Source organism: Schistocerca piceifrons, chromosome 2 (genome assembly GCF_021461385.2).
Source record: "Schistocerca piceifrons isolate TAMUIC-IGC-003096 chromosome 2, iqSchPice1.1, whole genome shotgun sequence".
In the NCBI taxonomy this organism is placed as follows: domain Eukaryota; kingdom Metazoa; phylum Arthropoda; class Insecta; order Orthoptera; family Acrididae; genus Schistocerca; species Schistocerca piceifrons.
This window is the reverse complement of record NC_060139.1, coordinates 661,713,984-661,738,000: the sequence shown is the minus strand read 5'-3', so window position 1 is coordinate 661,738,000 and position 24,017 is coordinate 661,713,984. Positions and strand designations below refer to the sequence as shown.

Sequence of the window (24,017 nt, the reverse complement as noted above, 5' to 3'; positions counted from 1 at the left end):
AATCGCTCTCATGGTGGATATCTTTCAGTGTGAGATATCCGTACACAAATCAACATACCGAACAAACATTAGGCGTTCTCAGGAGCCAGCAATATAACCCTGTAGTGACACTGCCTCTCGACTTGACAAAGACCTCAAAACAGTGAAGAAGAGCACAAGTTTCTTCATGTGTCCATGATTTATAGGATGAGTCAATGCGTGACAGGGTGCCCGAGTGCATCAACTCCAGACCTCACGTGTGCAGCCCTATGAATTCGGCTGTTGTTATTTTGGAAGATTGGAGTGCCCACAGCATATCCAGTTTACTTTCTGCTTAATTTCAGTTCAATTTCCTTTTCTGTATTTCCTCCTCCACTCCATTTCCCCTTCCCCTTCCTTCCTTTCTCTTTATCCTTTCCCCTTCCTCCTTTTCCCCCTTACCCCTTTCCCCTTCCTCTCTCCCCCATAGTCCTTTCACCTTCTTCCCTTCTCCCTTCCTCCCTTTCATCCTTCCCAATTCCTCCCCTCTCTCTTTCCCCTTCCTCTATTTCCCCCTACCCCATCCCCTTCCTTCCTTTCCCCTTACCCCTTCCCCTTCTTCCCTTTCCCCCTTGCCCCTTCCCACTTCTTTCTCCTCCACTGCCCTTTTCCCTTCTCGCCTTCCCTTTTTCCCCCTTTCTGTTTCCTCCGTTTCCCCCTTAGTGCTTCCACTTTTTCCTTTCTCCCTTTTCCCTTCCTTCCTCCCCCTCTTCCTCCTTCACCCTCCCCCTTTCTTCTTTCACCTTCTCATTTCCCTTCCATTCCTTGGGCAACAGTGGATGTTCAACAGAGTGCGTGAATCTTCTTCAGCCCTATAACTTATGTGCACAGCCATCCGATCATCTTCCAGCGAAGATGGGACTGTTTGCAGTGTACTCAACATGGAAATGTAGAAGAATGGCAAACACTTGGATATAAACTTCCTCGTTCATGTTCATGGTAAGCCAAATGAACGGGCCCAATCATGGTGCCAGAAACACCAGAACCACCTGCAGCCTGAACTACACATTCCACGCAGTGCAGGTTAAACGCCGTTGTATAGGCATACATATTAAAATACAGAGATATGTAAACAGGCAGAATACTGCGCTGTGGTCGTCAACGCCTATATCAGACAACAAGTTCTGACGCAATTGTTACATCGGTTACTGATGCTACAGTGGCAGGTCATCAAGAGGTAAGCGAGTTTGAACGTGGTGTTACAGTGGGCGCAGGAGCGATGGACGCAGCATCTTCCAGGCAGCGATGAAGTGGCGCTTTTCCAGTACGACCATTTCACGAGTGTACCGTGAATATCAGGAATCTGGTAAAACATCAGATCTCCGACATCGCTGAGGCAGGAAAAAGATACTGCAAGAACGGCGCAAATGGCTCAAATGGCTCTGAGCACTATGCGACTTAACTTCAGAGGTCATAAGTCGCCTAGAATTTAGAACTAATTAAACCTAACTAACCTAAGGACATCACACACATCCATGCCCGAGGTAGGATTCGAACCTGCGACCATAGCGGTCGCTCGGTTCCAGACCGTAGCGCCTAGAACCGCACGGCCACTCCGGACGGCGCAAGAACGGCACCAACGACTGATGAGAATCGTTCAACGCCACAAAAGTGCAAACCTTCCGCAAATTGCTGCAGATTTCAATGCTCGCCATCAGCAAGTGTTAGCGCGCGAATCATTCAACGAAACATTGTCGATATGAGCTTCCAGACCGAATGGACCACTCGTGTACCCTTGACGATTGCACAATACAGGGCTTTACGCCCCGCCTGGGCCCGTCAACACCGACATTGCACTATTGATAACTGGAAACATGTCCTGGTCGGACGAGTCTCGTTTAAAATTGTATCGAGCGGATGGACGTGTACGGGTATGGAGACAACCTCATGAATCCATGGGCCCTGCATGTCAGCAGGGGACCGTTCAAGCTGGTGGAGGCTCTCTAATGGCGTGGGGCGTGTGCAGCTGGAGTGACATGGGACCCCTGTTACGTCTAGGTACAACTCTGACGGGTGACACGTACGTAACCATTCTATCTGATCACCTGCATCCGTTCATGTCCGTTCTGCATTCCGACGGACTTGGGCAATTCCAGCAGGACCAAGCGACACTCCACACGTCCATAATTGCTACAGAGTGGCTCCAGGAACACTCTTCTGAGTTTAAACACTTCTGCTGGCCACCAAATTCCCCAGATATGAACATTATTGAGCATATCAGGGATGCCTTGCAACGTGCTGTTCAGAAGAGGTCTCCACTGCCTCGTACTCTTACGAATTTATGGACAGCCCTGCAGGATTAATGGTGTCAACTCCCTCCAGCACTACTTCAGACATTAGTGGAGTCCATGCCACGTCGTGTTGCGGCACTTGTGCTTGCTCGCGGGGCTAGGCAGGTGTACCCGTTTCTTTGGATCTTCAGTGTACTTTACACATATGTTTACAGTCATTACAGTTAACATGCACTCAATACAGTGACTTATACTACAACAGTTACACTTGAGATAATTTGCACTCAAGCTGTTGACATATCGTCACCTAGAAAGTCTTGCATAAGCTCATGAGCCAACGAATAAATAAGTAAATATTTAAGAACTTTATAAAGTAACTGCTTACATCCATTAGATATTTGAAGCAAAGCATCTTGAGCCTTCAGCTGTGCATGTGCATCCTTATTTATCAACCGGTTTTACTTATTACAAGCATCATCACTGGAGGACAAGTAGTACAGTGAGAAATCGAAATGTCAATATCAATTTGGGCGTGATTACATGTTCATATAAATAAAAGTCATGATGAAGTACATACAAACAATAAAACGCACTACAATGTGATTCACTCCTACAGGTACCGTCATGAATAGAAGATAACAAATATTATGCATATAACAGCAAACAATAACAGGTGTATATCGTATATTATCAATTTATCTGTTTAATAATTTGCATCTGACACTTGGGCTTCAGAGCCTAACGCAGCCTTCATAACACCTCAGCTCATTCCTCAACGTCATCTCCAGGAGTGTCTGAGTACCGAAAGCCGCCACCACCACGTACAGAAGGGCTTAGATATAAACTGTTTCTAAAAAAAAGTGATATCAGTTATTACTGGCCACGTCGTCGTTTGAGTCGATGATCCTCCCTGAAATTTGTTGCTCTCAAGGAAACTATCGCGATGACTTCTGTCATAACCAGGTTTTCTTTATCATTTTTGTGAATTGAAAGTTGAGACCAGTATCCAGACCCTCGGACTGTACAAGGCAGTCGAAATCTCCCGCTGCACCATTGAAATACCCACACTGAAAACTGATGCATCACAAATATTTACAAAGCTAGCTAGGTCATCAAAACCGTTACTGTTTTAAGAGCTAAATGAAAAATGTAAGTAATTCCATTGAAAGTTGTTGGGACTACCTAAGGAATTACCGACCGCTGGATGTTTCTAAGATATCGTAGGATGGCAGCACGGGGGTTCACATATTTGGCACAACACTTACCTGGCGATCAATCACGAATTTCAAAACCAGAACCATACTTATCCTTCAAGCAGCTACTTCGTTGTCTTGAAGTAAAGGTCGTCAAGTTTCCTATTTTCGTCAGGTTAGAATCTTATCAAAATATAGCTTCAAGTTGATGGTGTTACTCGCATGGTACCTGAGATGATTTCCTTGCTGAAGTTTGCCGAGGAATCCCGTATTCTCACACAGTTTTCCAAATGTCCTCACGAAGCTAAGTGAACTCCGTTACACTTTTTCAACAAAGGGAAAATCGCTGGTGCTTCCGCGAATAAAATTTCTAAAACTGCTGTTACTAAAACTACTGCTAACTGCTGTCGTCATGAACGTGCCATAGCGCTCTCACTCTCTCTCTCTCTCTCTGAGTATATGTATTTATGTATGTGTGTGTGTGTGTGTGTGTGTGTGTGTGTGTGTGTGAAGAACTATGATTTTTCACATTTTTGTAGTCTAATCGTAGTGGTGCACAATTCAGATGAAGTCGAGAGACCAAATGAACTACGACGAAGCTCCGAGCCTTTCGATTTGGTGCCATTTCGACGTGTTTCGGTTTTGCTTCTTATTTATTCTAGAAGCTCCCATTTTTGGCCTCAAGAAGGTGACCTGACGGCGTTCCAGTCCTTTCCACCGTATAAAAATCGGAGTTGATCACCTGCTACCAAGTCCTTGATCATTAAGTTAGTAAACAACATTACTAACTTCTAGACTATTTATTGCTTTCCTCAAGAAGACATTTGGTGCCGTGTCTGACGGAAGTAGCTGCTTTCGATACCGACAGCTTTCTCGGCGCTGCCAACCTTGTCAACCTTAGCTATAACAGACGACACTGTTTTCAATGCGTCTAAGTAGTTTGTAAACGATGTCGTATTACTAGTTTAAAATGCTGCGAAGTGGATATTCCGTGTATATTGGTCAGAAATAGTGGGCGAAGTTAAGACGGACTTACTATTCGTATGTTTACAAAACGTCCGTGTACTAGCACAAGTATTAAGCGTCACAATACACAATACCAAGGGTGGGCGAGAGGAGAGGGGGGGGGGGGGGGCGCATTTGCCTACCTTTTGAAGATATCGTAATTTTGTGATGTACTTTATATTTTAAAATTTTGAAAAAAAATTAAAGCTTTTAATGAATTCTTATACCAGATTCCCTAATCGTTTTAAATTTTTCAGTAAAACTTAGCCCAAAATTTAAGTCTTATAAGTTGAGAATGTGACTTTTCACGACAAATGTCATCATGTGTTCAGATTCAGGACCTATTCTTACCCACAGACACACACACAAACATGCGAATAAAAGTCAACGACAATTTTAAATTTCTTTGGGTTGGTCATAAAATTCCCTTACAAATGGTGTACACATAAAGGATAAAGATTTGGTATTGCAATGATCGTGAAAAAAGGATATCTTCACTTTCCGGACGCTGCTTGTACATCAGTATTTATTTAAAAGTATGTTGATCATAAAGTTAACGGCATGTAACGAAATTTATTTATTTTCTAATTTCTTTTGTGTTGGGCTTAAAGTACCCCTCCCTACCCTCCTCTCTCCCTTCCTTCCTGCCAAGCGGGATTAGCCGAGCGGTCTAAGGCGCTGCAGTCATGGCATGTGCGGCTGGTCCCGGCGGAGGTCCTAGTCCTCCCTCGGGCATGGGTGTGTGTGTTTGTCCTTAGGTTAATTTAGGTTAAGTAGTGTGTAAGCTTAGGGACTGATGACCTTAGCAGTTAAGTCCCATAAGATTTCACACACCTTTGAACATTTTTCCCTTCCTTTCTCCTAGGTAGTACACGTTACGGAAAATTGGGATATACGTTGGTACTGAACGAATAATACGCAAACGGAATTGAAAAAAATAATCTCTTCATGCAGTCGTATCAGAAATAATTGAAAACGGGAATTAGGGCAGAAAGACTGGCACTAAAAATACATAAATTCTGATGGCAGTCCGGTGGCTTGAGGGATGTAAGTTTGTGTGCCTACCTGTAGCCGACAACACTGTTTTTTATGTTGTCCGAATATCGTTGTCGTCTCTCGCAGCTTTCCGTTAATTACAAATATATTTTGTGATTATTTGTAAGCAAATGCTATTGTGCAGTCAAATAAGATCGAGTAGTTTTTGTATCTTGTGTCTCTCTGTTTCTGAATGGTAGCTTCGTCAGTATACCAGCTTAGACTTGCTTCAGGATGGCATTACCCCTGCCATCAGCTCGCCGACGAGGCCGTTCCAGTTTCCCGTCTTCTCGTCTTTGCTGCCGTAGTTTCCGTCGGGCGCCAGCTTGAACTCGAACGTGAAGTTGAGAATCTCGGCGATCTGAGCAATCAGGTCCATCGAGTAGCCCTCGTACCGGTCGTTGCCGACACGCGGGGGGCTGGTCGGCGGCTTCTCCCTCAGGTACGGCGGGCCCTGCGACAAAATTCCATTTGGTAAAGGCTAGATAGTAGGGTGGGGACTACATTCGGTATGGAGCAAGTGCGGTAGGTTACAGGTGATAAAACAGGTAGATCTCAAGGGTTTATCTCAGGGTATAACGAAAAAGAGCAGTTAGATTTTCCAGGGAAAGGATGAGGAGTATTTGGGAATGAAGAGAAGGGTGGATACTGAAATTATAAATAAATTAGCCTCTCGCTGCAACGATGGTTCTTAATATTTTTTGGCATTGTCGATTTGAGGACTACCAGCTCTGCCTTCATATGCACCTATTCGCAAAACAAATTTTTTTCTCGAATTACGTCACGGCAGTGCATATACACTGAGGAGACAAACGTCAGGTGCATCTGCTAACATCGTGTCAGACCACCTTTTTTGTGCCTGGCGCAGTTTAGCAACATGACACAGCATGGACTCAATAAGTCGTTGTAACTCCCCTGCAGAAATATTGAGTCATGCTGCCTGCATCTATAGCCGTCCATAACTACGAAAGCGTTGCTTGTGCAGGATGTTATTAAAAAACTGACCTCTCGATTATGTCTCATAAATGTTTGATAGAATTCATATCAGGTGATCTGGGTGGACAAATCATTCGCTCGAATTGTCCAGACTGTTCTTCAAACCAGTTGCGAACAATAGTGGCCTGCTGACATGAAATCATTGTTTGATAACACTAAATCCATGAATGGCTGCGAATGATTACCAAGTAGTCAGTCAATGATCGGTTCAGTTGGACCAGGGGACCCATTCCATGCCATGTAAACACAGCTCACACCTTTATGGAGCCCACTAAATTCACGAATGGCTGCGAATATTACCAAGTAGTCAGTCAATGATCGGTTCAGTTGGACTAGGGGACCCAGTCCATGCCATGTAAACACAGCTCACTCCATTATGGAGCCGCCACCACCACACCACCACGAGCTTGCACATTCCATGACTTCGTGGGGCTGCGCCACGCTCGAACCCTACCATCAGCTCTTACCAACCGAAATCGGGACTCTCTGACCAGGCCACGGTTTTCCAGTCGTTTAAGATCCAACCGATTCGGTCACGAGCCCACGAGAGGCACTGCAGGTGATGTCGTGCTGTGAGCAAAGGCAGTCGCGTCGGTCGCCTGCTGTCATACCCATTAACGCCAAATTTCGCCCCACTATCCTAACGAATACATTCGTCGTACGTCTCACATTGATTTCTGCGGTTATTTCAATATAGCAAATATACTCAAATATACACAAATATACTCAAACACCGCCGCATTCGGTTGTTGAGTGAAGGCTGTTAGAAACTGCGTTGTCTGTGGTGAAAGGTAATGCCTGAAATTTGGTATTCTCGAAACACTCTTGACACTGTCGATCTCAGAATGGAATGTCCATGCGTCTAGAGCCAACTACCATTCCGCGTTCAAAATTCCCATCGTGCAGCCATAATCACGTCAGAAACCTTTTCACACGAGTCACCTGAAAACAAACGACAGCTCTGCCAATGCTGTGTCCGTCTATACCTCGTGTACTATCGCCATCTGTAAATGTGTGTGTGAAACCCAGCTCGCGCTATTCGTCCACGAGACTCAGAGGGCCATAGACACGGGTTCACAGGTAGATGCCGTGTTTCTTGAGTTCCGCGTTCGATACAGTTCCCCACAGTCGTTTAATGAACAAAATAAGAGCATATGGACTATTAGACCAATTGTGTGATTGAATTGAAGAGTTCCTAGATAACAGAACGCAGCATGTCATTCTCAATGGAGAGAAGTCTTCCGAAGTAAGAGTGATTTCAGGTGTGCCGCAGGGGAGTGGCGTAGGACCGTTGCTATTCACAATATATATAAATGACCTTGTGGATGACATCGGAAGTTCGCTGAGGCTTTTTGCGGATGAAGCTGTAGTATATCGAGAGGTTGTAACATTGGAAAATTGTACTGAAATGCGGGAGGATCTGTAACGAATTGACGCACGGTGCAGGGAATGGCAATTGAGTATCATTGTAGACAAGTGTAATGTGCTGCGAATACATTGAAAGAAAGATCCTTTATCATTTAGGTACAATATAGCAGATCAGCAACTGGAAGCAGTTAATTCCATAAATTATCTGGGAGTAGGAATTAGGAGTGATTTAAAATGGAATGACCATATAAAATCAGTCGTCGGTATAGCAGATGCCAGACTGAGATTCATTGGAAGAATCCTAAGGAAATGCAGTCCGAAAATAAAGGAAGTAGATTACAGTACACTTGCTCGCCCAGTGCTTGAATACTGCTCACCGGTGTGGGATCCATGACAGATGGGGTTGATAGAGGAGATAGAGAAGATCCAACGGAGAGCAGCGCGCTTGGGTTACAGGATCATTTAGTAATCGCGAAAGCGTTACGGAGATGATAGAAAAACTCCAGTGGAAGACACTGCAAGAAAGACGCTCAGTAGCTCTGTACGGGCTTTTTTTGAAGTTTCGAAAACATACCTTCACCGAGTAGTCAAGCAGTATATTGCTCCCTCCTACGCATATCTCGCGAAGAGACCATGAGGATAAAATCAGAGAGAACAGAGCCCACACAGAGAAATACCGACAATATTTCTTTCCACGAACAATACGAGACTGGAATAGAAGGGAGAACCGATAGAGGTACTCAAGGTACCCTCCGCCACACACCGTCAGGTGGCTTGCGGAGTATGGATATAGATGTAGATGTGCGTATCGCTATCCCACGACTTTCCTCACCTCACTGTACAACGTAACAGCATTATGGAGGAGCGGAGCAGGTTGCGCTATTTTTTTCTTCTTGATTTTTTCCAGCTTTGCTTCTGTTGATGTTCTTATGTGGAAACACTGGTACATAGTTTCAGCACCTTTAACACTAAGTAGTTAAGGCTTCTCACTATTTGTCTATTTATGCAAAAAATATTTAGTCCAGTAATACCACATGGCCTAAGCTGCCCCATTCAAGGGGAAAGTTAGCCCAGCAGTGAGAGCAAGTTGGTCCATTTAACTTTATCATTGAATTTAACTGAAAATATATAGGCTTTAAAACTTACTCTTTATTTTAATACAAATTCCTGCAAATGCACGACAAACTTTACAGTCTTTAATTTGTATTGTTATAATAAAAGAATAATATGTCCAGACTTTCATCGGTTTTCGTCTCAATGCTCGATAGATGTCTTCACAGCTCAAACATCCATAAAAATGTTATTTCATGTAATTTTTAACAAATGACAGATGAGCACACAACTTGTGCATTGAATCCATTCTTGGATTGCTTTGAGAAAATTGTTTAAGAAATCTAAGGCACAGGGCATCCTCGTCCTCATCTCCTTCATCTTGAAGAACGTTCTTACGAATGCCTAATTTCTTTCTGTGCTTTTATTTGAGAAGTTTTACCATATGATTTGTCTTAACTATGACGACCAATTCCTTTTACACGGAATATTCATATTTCTCCTTAAAATGTTTTCTTTTCTGTCTGTGGAGGCTTGTTGTTCGCGCTGTAATACATCTTTCACTGGAGTGTCTGTCAGTACTGCTCAAGTTATTTTTCGTTCGTTGACTGTCTTTCTTCTTTATTGAGATTTCTAAAATGGCCTGACTTCTTCAGGCGTTGGAAAGCACGGTTCGTCGGCTGCTGTGACGTCTAATTTAACGAGCGCGCTTGCTGACAGCATAGGCCTGCCATTGTATTCGTGAACAGTCAATTAAACCACAACCAATGGCATTAGGATTCGGCGTATCTGTTATGTACGAGTATGAAGGCAGGAAGTCACTATCATTGATAATGTTCCTGTTTAAGGGGGAGATGTCTGCACTTTGAATATAGCCAATGTATTTCTGGGTGTAAATGCGTTTGGCAGTGCAATTTTCACAATACCTGGAAGGTCGTATATTATCATTCGTCGCTTGCTTGCTGCCACCCATGCATCACACGCTGAGTTTACAAAATTTTTAAAGGGGGCATAAGCAATTCTCTCTATGGACTGTAGTTTGTTGCTACAGTGAGCTCGAAAAGACAAAACTGTAACACAATTTTCCTTTCAAAAAACTAATACTTCAGCGGATAAATGGGAACTATGATTGTCAATTAATACCAAGAAAGAAAGTCTTCTGAACAGTGAGCATGTGATACAAAATGTTGTATATTTTTCAAGAAGCTAGTGTCTGTCATCCACTCTCAGTCTCAGGGGGATGGCTTGACAGTCTCTGATGCACGCCGAGTGCGCCTATTTCCGTTGTTCTCCTCGTACAGTTTGTAACACGGGAGGACTTCGTTTTGTCCCTCAACCAGGGCTGCAGAACGGAGAAGAAATAGTTAATACACCTATTTTGTGTATGTGATACGGGCGATTTCGACCAGAAACTTTCAGCAGAATGATGATATTGCAGTAAGCTGCGGGCATTCGGGTTCTATTCATACACTGATTTTCAGAATTGAAGCAACAAACGGAAATTTTGAAGGTTGCGTTTATTTTGCCCGAAACAGTACAAAGATGTGATAATAAAGTAGAATCAGGGTACAGAACACAGAACGTAATCAACTGCACACGCATAAGTATAGGCAAAGAGTTCTTCGTTTCTTTTTTTTTTTTTCAAACTAAACGCGTCTGCACACACATTCAGAGTACTGTTAATGTGATCAGTATGAAGCGTGGCCGCCTCTAGCACCCACACAGATTTGCCAACGATGGGTCATGCTGCGAATGAGGTCATGAATCTCATGTTGAGGCAATAACGCCCATTCTTTGCGCATAGCTGCTAGCGAGTGTTTGAGAGTGGATGGTGGATGCTGACGTAATGCAATCCGCCTCCCTAGTGCGTCCCAGACATGCCTTATATGATTACAATCGAGAGAGCGAGCAGACCACCCCATGCCTGCAGTATCTTCCGTTTCCAAGAAAACGTCAACCACCCTTGCTCTGTGAGGTCGAGAATTATCTTCCAGCAGTACGAAGTCTGGGCCCACAGCATCTAGTAACAGCCTCGTATGAGGTCCCAAGATCTCGTCATGATACCTGACAGTAGGTAAACCTTGTCAGTTCACCCATACAATTTCATGAAGAGATTTTCGGTTGGTCAACACAATCCCTATCCACATCATTAGGGATCCTAATGGGCCCCTTCCCACAATGTCTGGGTCCCCAAATCTTATTCCAGGTTCCCTCCAGATGCGAATCCGTCGAAAGCACTCTCCAGGCCATATCGGGATTAATCTGTGAAAATAACATTGGTTCACCGTCCGACCGTCCATGTCACATGTTAACGACTCCAGTCTAAATCGTCCCTTCTGTGAAGCCGCATCAGAGGTACAGATACAGCAGGTCTCCAACAATAAAGGCCAGTCAGCTGAAGCCTTCTGTATACACTCTGCCTCGATGCAACAAGTCCAGTGGATACTGCTGGGTCAGATGTCAGTTGCCGTGCAGTATTGAGGCGATACCCTCGTGCCCTTACAGCCGACGGTACTCTATTTCTGATGTCCACGTGGTCGGCCCTGCTGTGGTCTTCGGGATACAGTTCCGGTTTCTGTAAACTGTCACCACATCCGAGAAACAACAGGACGATTCACGTTAAGCCATCGGGCCCCATCAACTGTCCTGCTTCCATCCTTCCTATAGTCCCTCGCCTCAGGGAGTGTGGTGGGATTCTTCTCTGTGCGCCGTCTGTGACTATGTACACAGTGACTGTGGATATTGGACTACCCAGCAAACACTATCCCGTTCGATAGGTGCCCTCACGTCATCGTTGGTATGTTTATCCGTTGACCGGCATGCCATCTTCCGTGCACAATACGTTTGTACAGACGTCTGTTCACAGTTCGTATGATTATATCGGGAATTAGACATAGGAATGGGAAATGGTGGTGTGTTGCTTTAACTTTGGTTACCAGTGTATTATAAGAAAACTGGGAGAGTGTTGAAATTACGTAAAATCGTGTCCTTTCGCGTCACTTTATGTGCATTGGACTTGCGTTGGTTGATGTTGTGCTGCTTTCAATTGCTTCAGAACCCGTGGTGGTGGGTAAATATCTCCTGGTTAACCATCCGTCAATTCAAGTGACTTACCAGCAGTTTCTCTCCCTTGCTAATCTTTTTCTAAACTACTTATAAAATTCTTTTTACTAGGGAGGGATGTTAGATGTTGTGATTTGATGTTGTCCTAAACTACACTCCTGGAAATTGAAATAAGAACACCGTGAATTCATTGTCCCAGGAAGGGGAAACTTTATTGACACATTCCTGGGGTCAGATACATCACATGATCACACTGACAGAACCACAGGCACATAGACACAGGCAACAGAGCATGCACAATGTCGGCACTAGTACAGTGTATATCCACCTTTCGCAGCAATGCAGGCTGCTATTCTCCCATGGAGACGATCGTAGAGATGCTGGATGTAGTCCTGTGGAATGGCTTGCCATGCCATTTCCACCTGGCGCCTCAGTTGGACCAGCGTTCGTGCTGGACGTGCAGACCGCGTGAGACGACGCTTCATCCAGTCCCAAACATGCTCAATGGGGGACAGATCCGGAGATCTTGCTGGCCAGGGTAGTTGACTTACACCTTCTAGAGCACGTTGGGTGGCACGGGATACATGCGGACGTGCATTGTCCTGTTGGAACAGCAAGTTCCCTTGCCGGTCTAGGAATGGTAGAACGATGGGTTCGATAACGGTTTGGATGTACCGTGCACTATTCAGTGTCCCCTCGACGATCACCAGTGGTGTACGGCCAGTGTAGGAGATCGACCCCACACCATGATGCCGGGTGTTGGCCCTGTGTGCCTCGGTCGTATGCAGTCCTGATTGTGGCGCTCACCTGCACGGCGCCAAACACGCATACGACCATCATTGGCACCAAGGCAGAAGCGACTCTCATCGCTGAAGACGACACGGCTCCATTCGTCCCTCCATTCACGCCTGTCGCGACACCACTGGAGGCGGGCTGCACGATGTTGGGGGCGTGAGCAGAAGACGGCCTAACGGTGTGTGCGGGGACCGTAGCCCAGCTTCATAGGAGACGGTTGCGAATGGCCCTCGCCGATACCCCAGGAGCAACAGTGTCCCTAATTTGCTGGGAAGTGGCGGTGCGGTCCCCTACGGCACTGCGTAGGATCCTACGGGTCTTGGCGTGCATCCGTGTGTCGCTGCGGTCCGGTCCCAGGTCGACGGGCACGTGCACCTTCCCACCGACCACTGGCGACAACATCGATGTACTGTGGGAGACCTCACGCCCCACGTGTTGAGCAATTCGGCGGTACGTTCACCCGGCCTCCCGCATGCCCACTATACGCCCTCGCTCAAAGTCCGTCAACTGCACATACGGTTCACGTCCACGCTGTCGCGGCATGCTACCAGTGTTAAAGACTGCGATGGAGCTCCGTATGCCACGGCAAACTGGCTGACACTGACGGCGGCGGTGCACAAATGCTGCGCAGCTAGCGCCATTCGACGGCCAACACCGCGGTTCCTGGTGTGTCCGCTGTGCCGTGCGTGTGATCATTGCTTGTACAACCCTCTCGCAGTGTCCGGAGCAAGTATGGTGGGTCTGACACACCCCGGTGTCAATGTGTTCTTTTTTCCATTTCCAGGAGTGTATAACTGTTGACTTGGTCATCACATATGTTCATGTATTTTTTTCATAATTTGAGTTTCTCGAATTCATTGTCTTACACCTTCTTTGTTCACTAAATTATACCATGCATACCGCAATTCTATGTTTTGAATACTTAATATCTGCATCAGACAAGATGTGCACCATTTACTTCTACTCCAATCTGATCAAGACTGGTGCAACGCATCATTGCAGTGCGTTATTTATTTTTTTTGCAAGGATTTTCAGTAAGTCCATGTAAGGCATCTGTAAAGAAGTTTGAGAAGTTACACAACTGCGGAGACGGCACCATAGTAAACTTTCGCCTTCACCAAGCAAGTTCACTACACTGAGTTGATAACTCATGAGATACCTCCCAATATCACGTCGCACCCTCCTTTTTCCCGGCATACTGCAGCTACTCGACGTGGCATGGACTCCATAAGTCGCTGGAACCTCCCTGCAGAAATATTGAGCCACACTGCCCCTACAGCCTCCAAAACTGCGAAAGCGTTGCTGGTGCAGGATGTTGTGCAAAAACTGACATCCCGAGTATGTCCCATAAACTTTTTATGGAATTCAAGTCGGGCGATCTGGTGGACACATCATTCGTTCGAAATGTCCAGAGTATTTTTCAAATTAGTTGAGAATAGTGTGGCCTGGTGACATGAAAACATTGTTTGGGAACATGAATCCATGATTTGGTGCAAATAGTCTTCAGGTTGCCGAACATTACCATTTCCAGTCAATGATCAATTCAGTTGGACCATGCTACGTAAACACAGTCCACACATTTATGGAGCTACTGCCATCTTGAACAGTGCACGGCTTCGAGGGGTCTGCGCCACAGTCGAGCCCTACCATCAGTTCTTACCAACTGAAATCGGAACTCATTTGAGCAGGCCACGGTTTTCCAGTCATCTAGGGTACAACCAATATGGTCACGAGCCAAGGAGACGCCCAGCAAGGGATGGCGTGCTGTTAGCAAAGGCATTGGTGTTGATAGTCTGCTGCCATACCCCATTAACGTCAAATTTCATAGCACTGTCTAACGGATACGCTCGTCATACATCCACATTGATTTCTGTGGTTATTTCACACAGTTTTCCTTGTTTCTCAGCACTGACAGCTCTACGGAAACGCCGCTGTCCTCGGTCCTTAATTGAAGGGCATGGGCCTCTGCGTTGTCCGTGGTGAGAGATGTCCGAAATTGATATTCTCGGCACACTCTTGACATTGTGGATCGCGGAATATTGAATCCTCTAACGATTTCCGAAATGACGTCTAGCTACAACTACTACTCCGTGTAGAAAACCTGTTAATTCCCATCGCGCGGTGATAATCTCGTCGGAAACCTTTCCAGATGAATCACCTGAGTACAAATGACGGTTCCGCCAAATGCACTGACCTTTTGTAACTTGTATACGCGATACTATCGCCACCTGTATACGAGATACCTATAGCTATCCCACGACTTGTGTGGCCTCAATGTATTTTCAGGCTAGTGAGTAGTGTATGCAACAGACGAATCGAGCTTATAAGACAAGATATTAAGTCACCTGTGGTTGTGTGATACGAGGTTAACGGTTAATGATGTAACTGAAAACCCACTACTTTCGGACCCCCTCGCCCCCCCCCCCCCCCCCCCCCCCCCTGTCCTCTTCCTTTCGTTGCCCTTTGTGCAATCGTTGCCGTATGCATGCTCAATTTTATGTCAGATCACGCTAGTAATTGTTCATATCCAGTGTCTGGGCTTGTATCTCAGGGTATTAATAGGCTTCATGATCTTGTATGGACACTCAGGCAGAGTTGCAAAGGAATGGCATGCATATATATATATATATATATATATAATATATGTGTGTGTGTGTGTGTGTGTGTGTGTAAGTGAATAACTTTTTTAGTTTTATTTTGTTTTGATCAGTACCAGACCTTGTAACAATATGGGTAGCTTTTTTGTGCAGTCTGTACAACCTAGATATAGCTTCACATGGATAATTATACAAATTACAGATTTTTTATGAAAACAATTCTTGAGAACTGTGACCAACACAGGACTGCAGATATTGCTTAAGCTTACAGTAGGGCAGTAGTCCTACACGTGCGGGCGGTGCCCCAGTACTGACCAGTCTAGAGGAGACGATGAGGTGCCGGCCCTGGATGATGTTCTGCGTCTCCTCCAGCGTCTGCGTCTCCGTTCTGGTACCCAGGAAGCCCTCCTCCGGCGTCCAGGTGCCGACCCTCTTGAAGCCAGCCGCTGACAGCTCCAGCACCTCCAGCTCGAAGCCCATTCGCCGACCTCTCGCGTCGAACTTAATTTCTCCAGAAATACCTTCGTGTCGCATCTGCTCAGATAGAGTAAGACACAAGATGAACCTTTTCCAGACTACAGACAGTGACAGCGTAAGGTCAAATTTTGTACAACCTCATAAGTTTATCACAACGAACCTTATGTCAACTGATATACACTACTGGTCATTAAAATTGTTACACCAAGAAGAAATACAGATGATAAACGGGTATTCATTGGAGAAATATATTATACTAGGACTGACATGTGATTACATTTTCACGCAATTTGGGTGCATAAATCCTGAGAAAGCAGTACCCAGCACAACCACTTCTCGCCGTAATAACGGCCTTGATACGCCGAGGCATTGAGTGAAACAGAGCTTGGATGGCGTGTACATGTACAGCTGCCCATGTCACCACAGTTCATCAAGAGTAGTGACTGGCGTATTGTGACGAGCCAGTTGCTCGGCCACCATTGACCAGACGTTTTCAGTTGGTGAGAAATGTGGAGAATGTGCTGGCCAGGGCAGCAGTAGAACATTTTCTGCATCCAGAACGGCCCGTACAAGACCTGCAACATGCGGTCGTGCATTATCCTGCTGAAATGTAGGATTTCGCAGGGATCGAATGAAGGGTAGAGCCACGGGTCGTAACACATCTGAAATGTAACGTCCATTGTTCAAATTGCCGTCAATGCGAACAAGAGGCGACCGAGACGTGTAACACAAATGGCACCCCATATTATCACGCAGGCTGATACGCCAGTATGGCGAACACGAATACACGCTCCCAATGTGCGTTCACCACGATGTCGTCAAACACGGATGCGACCCTCATGATGCTGTAAACAGAACCTGGATTCATTCGAAAAAATGACGTTTTGCCATTCGTGCACCCAGGTTTGTCGTTGAGTACACCATCTCAGGCGCTCCTGTCTGTGATGCAGCGTCAACGGTAACCGCAGCCACGGTTTCCGAGCTGATAGTCCATGATGTTGCAAACGTCGTCGAACTGTTCGTGCAGATAGTTGTTGTCTTGCAAACGTCCCCATCTGTTGACTCAGGGATCGAGACGTGGCTGCACGATTCGTTACAGTCATGCGGATAAGATGCCTGTCATCTCGACTGCTAGTGATACGAGGCCGTTGGCATCCAGCACGGCGTTCCGTATTACCCTCCTGAACCCACCTATTTCACATTCTGCTAACAGTCATTGGATCTCGACCAACGCGAGCAGCAATGTCGCGATACGATAAACCGCAATCGCGATAGGCTGCAATCCGACGTTAATCAAAGTCGGAAACGTGGTGGTACGCATTTCTCCTCCTTACACGAGGCATCACAACAACGTTTCACCAGGCAACGCCGGTTAACTGCTGTTTGTGTATGAGAAATCGTTTGGAAACTTTCCTCATGTAAGCACGTTGTAGGTGTCGCCACCGGCGCCAACCTTGTGTGAATGCTCTGAAAAGCTAATCATTTGCATATCACAGAATCTTCTTCCTGTCGGTTAAATTTCGCGTCTGTAGCACATCATCCTCGTGGTGTAGCAATTTTAATGGCCAGTAGTGTATAAGGGGCGATGAAATAGTTTCCGTTTCAGGACGTTGCTGCATGGTATATGCAACATAGCGCGACTCCGATGCAGGGATATAAGCAACGAAATGTAGGCAAGGGTTTAGTGTGACATTCGTGTGTTTACGATGTGTGTGCGATAGATGCTGATACGTGAACTACGACGATAATGACAGAAGCTGAGGAAATGAGTTAAAATTTATGCTACCGCTGGGACTTGAAACTGTGTCTTCTACTTAGTAGGCAGATGTGCTAGCCATTACACCCAGCTTGGCCGTACCTCAGTTACAGGCAGGATTTCTCCATTGCAAACGGGGGGGTGCTATTCCAATAACGGAGAGCCTCGGCAAGATTGACGATTTAAGAAGTGGAAAATGGGTTGACAAAGTGATTTGTAGTTTGTGTTAGGGAGGGCAATCGACTAGTGTAGTCCGTGCAGGTGCGTTAGCTATACTGCTACAGTAGGGTAATATCTAGCACATGTGTCTAGTTAAGCAGGAGACCCAGGTTTGACTCCTAGTAATGGCACAACTTTTAATTCATTTCTTGAACTTCTGTCAGTGTAGGAGATAAAGTTAAGATTCATGTGTCAGAACGAAAATTTAATTCCATCATATCAATACGGCGACTTTATTAGTAAATGTGTCCAAACCGGACCGATGTCTATTATTCTTTTCTTATCTGCCGAAGGATAAATACCGGTAGACATCCATTGGAGAATGAGGAATACCTGTGTGAAATATTGCGAAAAGAAGTGTCACTGCTTCATGATAACGCACGTCCCCATATTGCAAATATTGTAATTTTGTAACACGACGTTACGCCAACACAAGTGGGAGACACTCGAACACGCACCCTATAGTTCTGATCTCTCCCCATGCGATTGTGATGCCTCCAGTTCCTTCAAAAAGGCCTTGAAGGGACGAGGACGTACGTCAGGCTACTTCACGCGGCAGGACACGAGCATCTTCAACCTTGTGCGTCGTTGGAATGATTGCCTTAATGGACACAGCAATTTAACCTTGTTGGCATACCGATTCTGGACCGTACGGCCTTCGAAAAGAAACTTTTTGATCGACCGTTCTAGACAGAACGAACGTGGAGGACTTGCCTTAGATATCACACTTCGGAGGTCTGTTGTTAAATGAATCCTTATCAACACATTTGAAAACGTGGAAAGTACACTCCTGGAAATGGAAAAAAGAACACATTGACACCGGTGTGTCAGACCCACCATACTTGCTCCGGACACTGCGAGAGGGCTGTACAAGCAATGATCACACGCACGGCACAGCGGACACACCAGGAACCGCGGTGTTGGCCGTCGAATGGCGCTAGCTGCGCAGCATTTGTGCACCGCCGCCGTCAGTGTCAGCCAGTTTGCCGTGGAATACGGAGCTCCATCGCAGTCTTTAACACTGGTAGCATGCCGCGACAGCGTGGACGTGAACCGTATGTGCAGTTGACGGACTTTGAGCGAGGGCGTATAGTGGGCATGCGGGAGGCCGGGTGAACGTACCGCCGAATTGCTCAACACGTGGGGCGTGAGGTCTCCACAGTACATCGATGTTGTCGCCAGTGGTCGGTGGAAGGTGCACGTGCCCGTCGACCTGGGACCGGACCGCAGCGACACACGGATGCACGCCAAGACCGTAGGATCCTACGCAGTGCCGTAGGGGACCGCACCGCCACTTCCCAGCAAATTAGGGACACTGTTGCTCCTGGGGTATCGGCGAGGACCATTCGCAACCGTCTCCATGAAGCTGGGCTACGGTCCCGCACACCGTCAGGCCGTCTTCCGCTCACGCCCCAACATCGTGCAGCCCGCCTCCAGTGGTGTCGCGACAGGCGTGAATGGAGGGACGAATGGAGACGTGTCGTCTTCAGCGATGAGAGTCGCTTCTGCCCTGGTGCCAATGATGGTCGTATGCGTGTTTGGCGCCGTGCAGGTGAGCGCCACAATCAGGACTGCATACGACCGAGGCACACAGGGCCAACACCCGGCATCATGGTGTGGGGAGCGATCTCCTACACTGGCCGTACACCACTGGTGATCGTCGAGGGGACACTGAATAGTGCACGGTACATCCAAACCGTCATCGAACCCATCGTTCTACCATTCCTAGATCGGCAAGGGAACTTGCTGTTCCAACAGGACAATGCACGTCCGCATGTATCCCGTGCCACCCAACGTGCTCTAGAAGGTGTAAGTCAACTACCCTGGCCAGCAAGATCTCCGGATCTGTCCCCCATTGAGCATGTTTGGGACTGGATGAAGCGTCGTCTCACGCGGTCTGCACGTCCAGCACGAACGCTGGTCCAACTGAGGCGCCAGGTGGAAATGGCATGGCAAGCCGTTCCACAGGACTACATCCAGCATCTCTACGATCGTCTCCATGGGAGAATAGCAGCCTGCATTGCTGCGAAAGGTGGATATACACTGTACTAGTGCCGACATTGTGCATGCTCTGTTGCCTGTGTCTATGTGCCTGTGGTTCTGTCAGTGTGATCATGTGATGTATCTGACCCCAGGAATGTGTCAATAAAGTTTCCCCTTCCTGGGACAATGAATTCACGGTGTTCTTATTTCAATTTCCAGGAGTGTATAATGTGGTGCTCCCTCTATCTGTTCATAAACGATGTTAACTCAGTGAGTAGTTTCCACGTTCGCAAATTGTGTGTAACGCCTCTGCTATGGCCGCATTTTTCAAAAGCTTTTCTAACTTAATATTGTGCACCATCGCTAAGGGAAACAATGATGGATGTGGTCGAGTCTTCTGCACAGTACACGCATATAAAAGAAGTAACGTCCTATTGGTGGAAAAACTGGGAGTCAAATTCAAACTGCAAGACTTTGTTTATTGTGTTAAATATTTACCGTGTTGGTAATTATAAGTAAAAAGCTAAAGCTCCGCCTAATAGCCTGTTGGGCCATTCAGCACCGACTGGCCGCCATGTTATCGTCATGCAAATGGCGTGGAGGGACGTGGGATTGGCACAGTGCTGTCCTGACCGTTGTCAGCTTCCCAGATCTTGGGGCCGTTACTTCTCAGTTGGTATCACAAGGTTGAGCGCATCCCGTTCTTGTCCTCCCAGCAAGGAAAATCGCTAGCAATACTGGGATTTGAAAGCGAGTCCTCCGCTTAGGCGCCAGACACGCAGACTACATAGTTACGGAGATAAACATGGCTGTAAATAGGTAAGACCTCAGAAGCTGGTACCTGGTAGTCGGTCTATGGCTTTCAATTTTGCACACACAATCGTTGGGCAGAGAACTCATTATAGCCCTGGAGCCAAGGTTGACAATATCTCACATGTTATGGTGGCGGCACATTCTGTCTGAAGTGTGGACCGTTAGGGAGTGGAGGCTTGGGTGCGGTTACAGTGGACTGACAAGAAAAACCGAAGAGTCTTTACACGCCTGGCTGCTCTTCTTGTACCAAGGTATATGCATTGCGTGAGAATTCTGTAGAAGCTGGTAACGTCTTCTGCGGATGCATCAAGATGTTGCATGAAAGTGCAATCTTGTAGGATATCTATTTAAAATCGTTTTACTATTGCGTCTTGGACTAATTTTCAGTGTTTTTGCTTGCAGTTCATGAGGCCCTTCAAGTATGGTGTTGCTTTAATATCTAGGTTATTATTGTTTAAATTAAGGAAATGTGTGTCTCGTATCGTTTTGATGTTTATTCAGTATGCTGGAAAGTTTAATGTACGCAGTTAAGGGATTCTGGTAGGTGACTTTTTTTTACTGACCACGTGGGTGCAGTCAGAGTCTGTCGGTTTTCTGACACGAACTGATCGATAATGTAGGCAATAAATGATACAAAACTGTTCTTTTCTATGAAACCCAGGGAAGTGACATAGTGGTCAGTAAAGTGAACTCACTTTTGGGAGGATGACAGTTCAAATCCAGGAGTGGGAGTGATTAGTAGATCTAGTACTTAATTTAGTGCAAACATATGAAAGCCAAGTTAAATATTCTTGCTTACAAGCTATTGTCATTTTGTAAACTGTTAGTTTTCTTGTTGTTGCCCCCAATTTTAGTGTTACTAGGTCAGTGTTAATTGTTTTATTATTGTGCTGAAAAAATTGTAATTAATTTATTGTGTTGTTCTAATGCTCCTGCTTTAGAAACTATAACTAAGCCATATATTTAAATTCTGTTTGTCAGATTGTTATTTTGTTAATTGTCAAGGGAGATGTTTATGGCTTGATAAAACGCAACCACCAGCCCGAACCCGACTCCACCAAATCCTACACTACAGCTGGGAGAAGAGCATGCTTGTGTATTGTGCGGGCATGGTGCCCATAGGCTGCTAGTATTGGATTGTACACAAGAGACTGTGTCTTGCAACCCTGTGTGGTGTTGCAGATATGGTCACTAGGGAAGCGCCGGCTTTAGTGTGGCAGTTCGAGACGGAGCTGTCTTATGAAACAACTATTTATGAGCGTGCACCTGTGAATACGGTGGCAGAGCGATCAAGGAAGCTTCAGCAGGTTATGGACGAACCAGAGCCATTGAGTTTGTGACAGCAGATGGACGTGAATAATCAATTAAATAGTAACTGGTTGGCCATCTTGGAAATCGATTTAGTGTTACAATTTCTTCAACTTGAGTCACCTTCCCAAGGTCTGGTGCATAAGCGGCAAGCAAGGGCAATGCATTAAGCACGTAGAATTAATTATTTGTTGGCAGTAACTGATGGGGCAATTAGGACTGTGTTGAATGAGTTACCCAAGGAAATGGCAAGGATAAAAGTCATATTTAGAGATTTGTTAGCAGCGTCTTCCTTGCAGGGTAGCTGGATGTTTTAAACTTAGTGTGAGCACATGAGGTTAAACAAGTGGATAAAATAGAGGTGTCAGAACAATAGGGTAGTGCATGGCAAACGCAATTCGCCGTGATACCCCATTTGTTAGTAGGTATGTTAAATAAAAAGAAATTTTCGATGGATTTAATTACCAATACAGGGAAGTGTTTCTGTAGTATGATATTAACGATGGGACAGGAGCAAGTGTTCGCCGTGAGAGATGTGGAAGCCTTGCAGCTTATGTATCCTCATGTTGGAGGTAGACTGGCAAGCAGGACTGCGAGAGACGTAGTTGTCAGAGATACTGTAGCAACTTCCCGCCAACAGTTAAGTAACTGGATAGTTCCTGCAAGGGCAATGTAGAAATTGATTGGCCTATATTACAGATGTGAACTGTGAAAAAACGAACCTTTTCAGTGATAACTGGGTTCACACAGGTGCATGCGTATTTTGTCTTCCGGCCACAGAGGTTGAGGGAGTGGTTGGTATTGTGGAAAGCTAATCATTTTGTGGTCGAAACCCTTTCCTTGTCCACATTTGCTTACTAAAATGTATACTAAATAATAAAAAAAATTATAAAAAACGTGGTTCTGCCTTGAGCAAAAGCATTTTTTGTTGTTTTACTACACATACATGTATCAGAGAAGTTTCTCCATCTCCAATAAGTTTTATTTATTACATATCGAACAGTATACAAATATTTTATGCATTATGATATTTATCAGTTTTTTGACATTATAATATTTCCATGACAGAAATATTGAAATGAAAAATAAATATGTACCTTATTATTACATGTATTTTGTTACGCAATGTATCACATTTTTAGGCCTGATATGATTTTATAGATTTTTTCTCTCTATGCACTGCTATCGTTATACGACCTTACTTTGTAAAGAAAGATTCGCTATTTTACTCAGTGACTAGCGTTTTTTGGATTACGGTACTATTTTTCGAAAAATATATTGAAATGTCTGCTGATTGTGTTTAGGCTTTATGAAATGTTGATCGAGGTGTGGGAGCAAACTATATATATAAATGTGCATATTTACCTTCAACACCTTAAACCCTCCTTAGAAGCACGAAAACGCGAGATCTACAGAAAGTAAGCTCACACATTTACGTACATAGTCTGCTCCCCCTCTCTAATAAACATTACGTAAAGCCTAAACACAATCAGCAAACATTTCAACAGATTTTTTGAAAAATAGTACTGTAACTTTCAAAAAAAGCTAGTCAAAGATAAAATAACGAATTTTTGTTTACAAAGCAAGATAATATAGTGACAGTAGTGCATAGAAAGGAAAGAAACCGATAAATTACGTTTCAAAAAATTGTTAAGCATTTATTAATTGGAGAAGACATACTGGAATGCAATAATTGCTGCTGTGCTACAAATACCACACGGACTTGTGGACACCTGTATGTAATAATAAGATATGTATGTATTCTTCATATTAATATTTCTGCCAATATTTATAGTAGTGTAAATACTATAATCACAAAAAACAGATAGACATCGTAATGCAGAAAAATTTGTGTACTGTTCAACTGAAGATGAAAAAACTTCTCTGAAACATGTGCTTGATCAAGGTAGAAACACATTTCCTTATTACATATCATGGAAAACATTAAACCAGCTGATAGTTCTGTGTGGTGGTCACAGCCCCTTTGTACCTCCAAAGATTCAGAAGAACATTTATGCTGTCGTAGGCATGGATGCCTTTTCAAGGTTCTGCTGGTTGTTTCTTAATAGACTAGGGATCGCACAGTGTGACGTACGCCGGTTGAGGAGGG

General features: G+C 45.2%; 1 protein-coding gene across 1 annotated transcript in view; it reads right to left on the bottom strand.

The window, feature by feature from the left end:
• Positions 1 to 24,017, bottom strand: part of LOC124776227 (glutamate receptor ionotropic, kainate 2-like) — a 276,490-nt gene that overhangs the window by 94,009 nt on the left and 158,464 nt on the right. Inside the window, exons 9-10 of the mRNA XM_047251084.1 lie at positions 15,667 to 15,885; positions 5,727 to 5,936 (exon numbers count right to left, since the gene is read on the bottom strand). Of these exons, the coding sequence (XP_047107040.1) occupies positions 5,727 to 5,936; positions 15,667 to 15,885 (429 nt within the window). The remainder of the gene's footprint in view (positions 1 to 5,726; positions 5,937 to 15,666; positions 15,886 to 24,017) is intronic.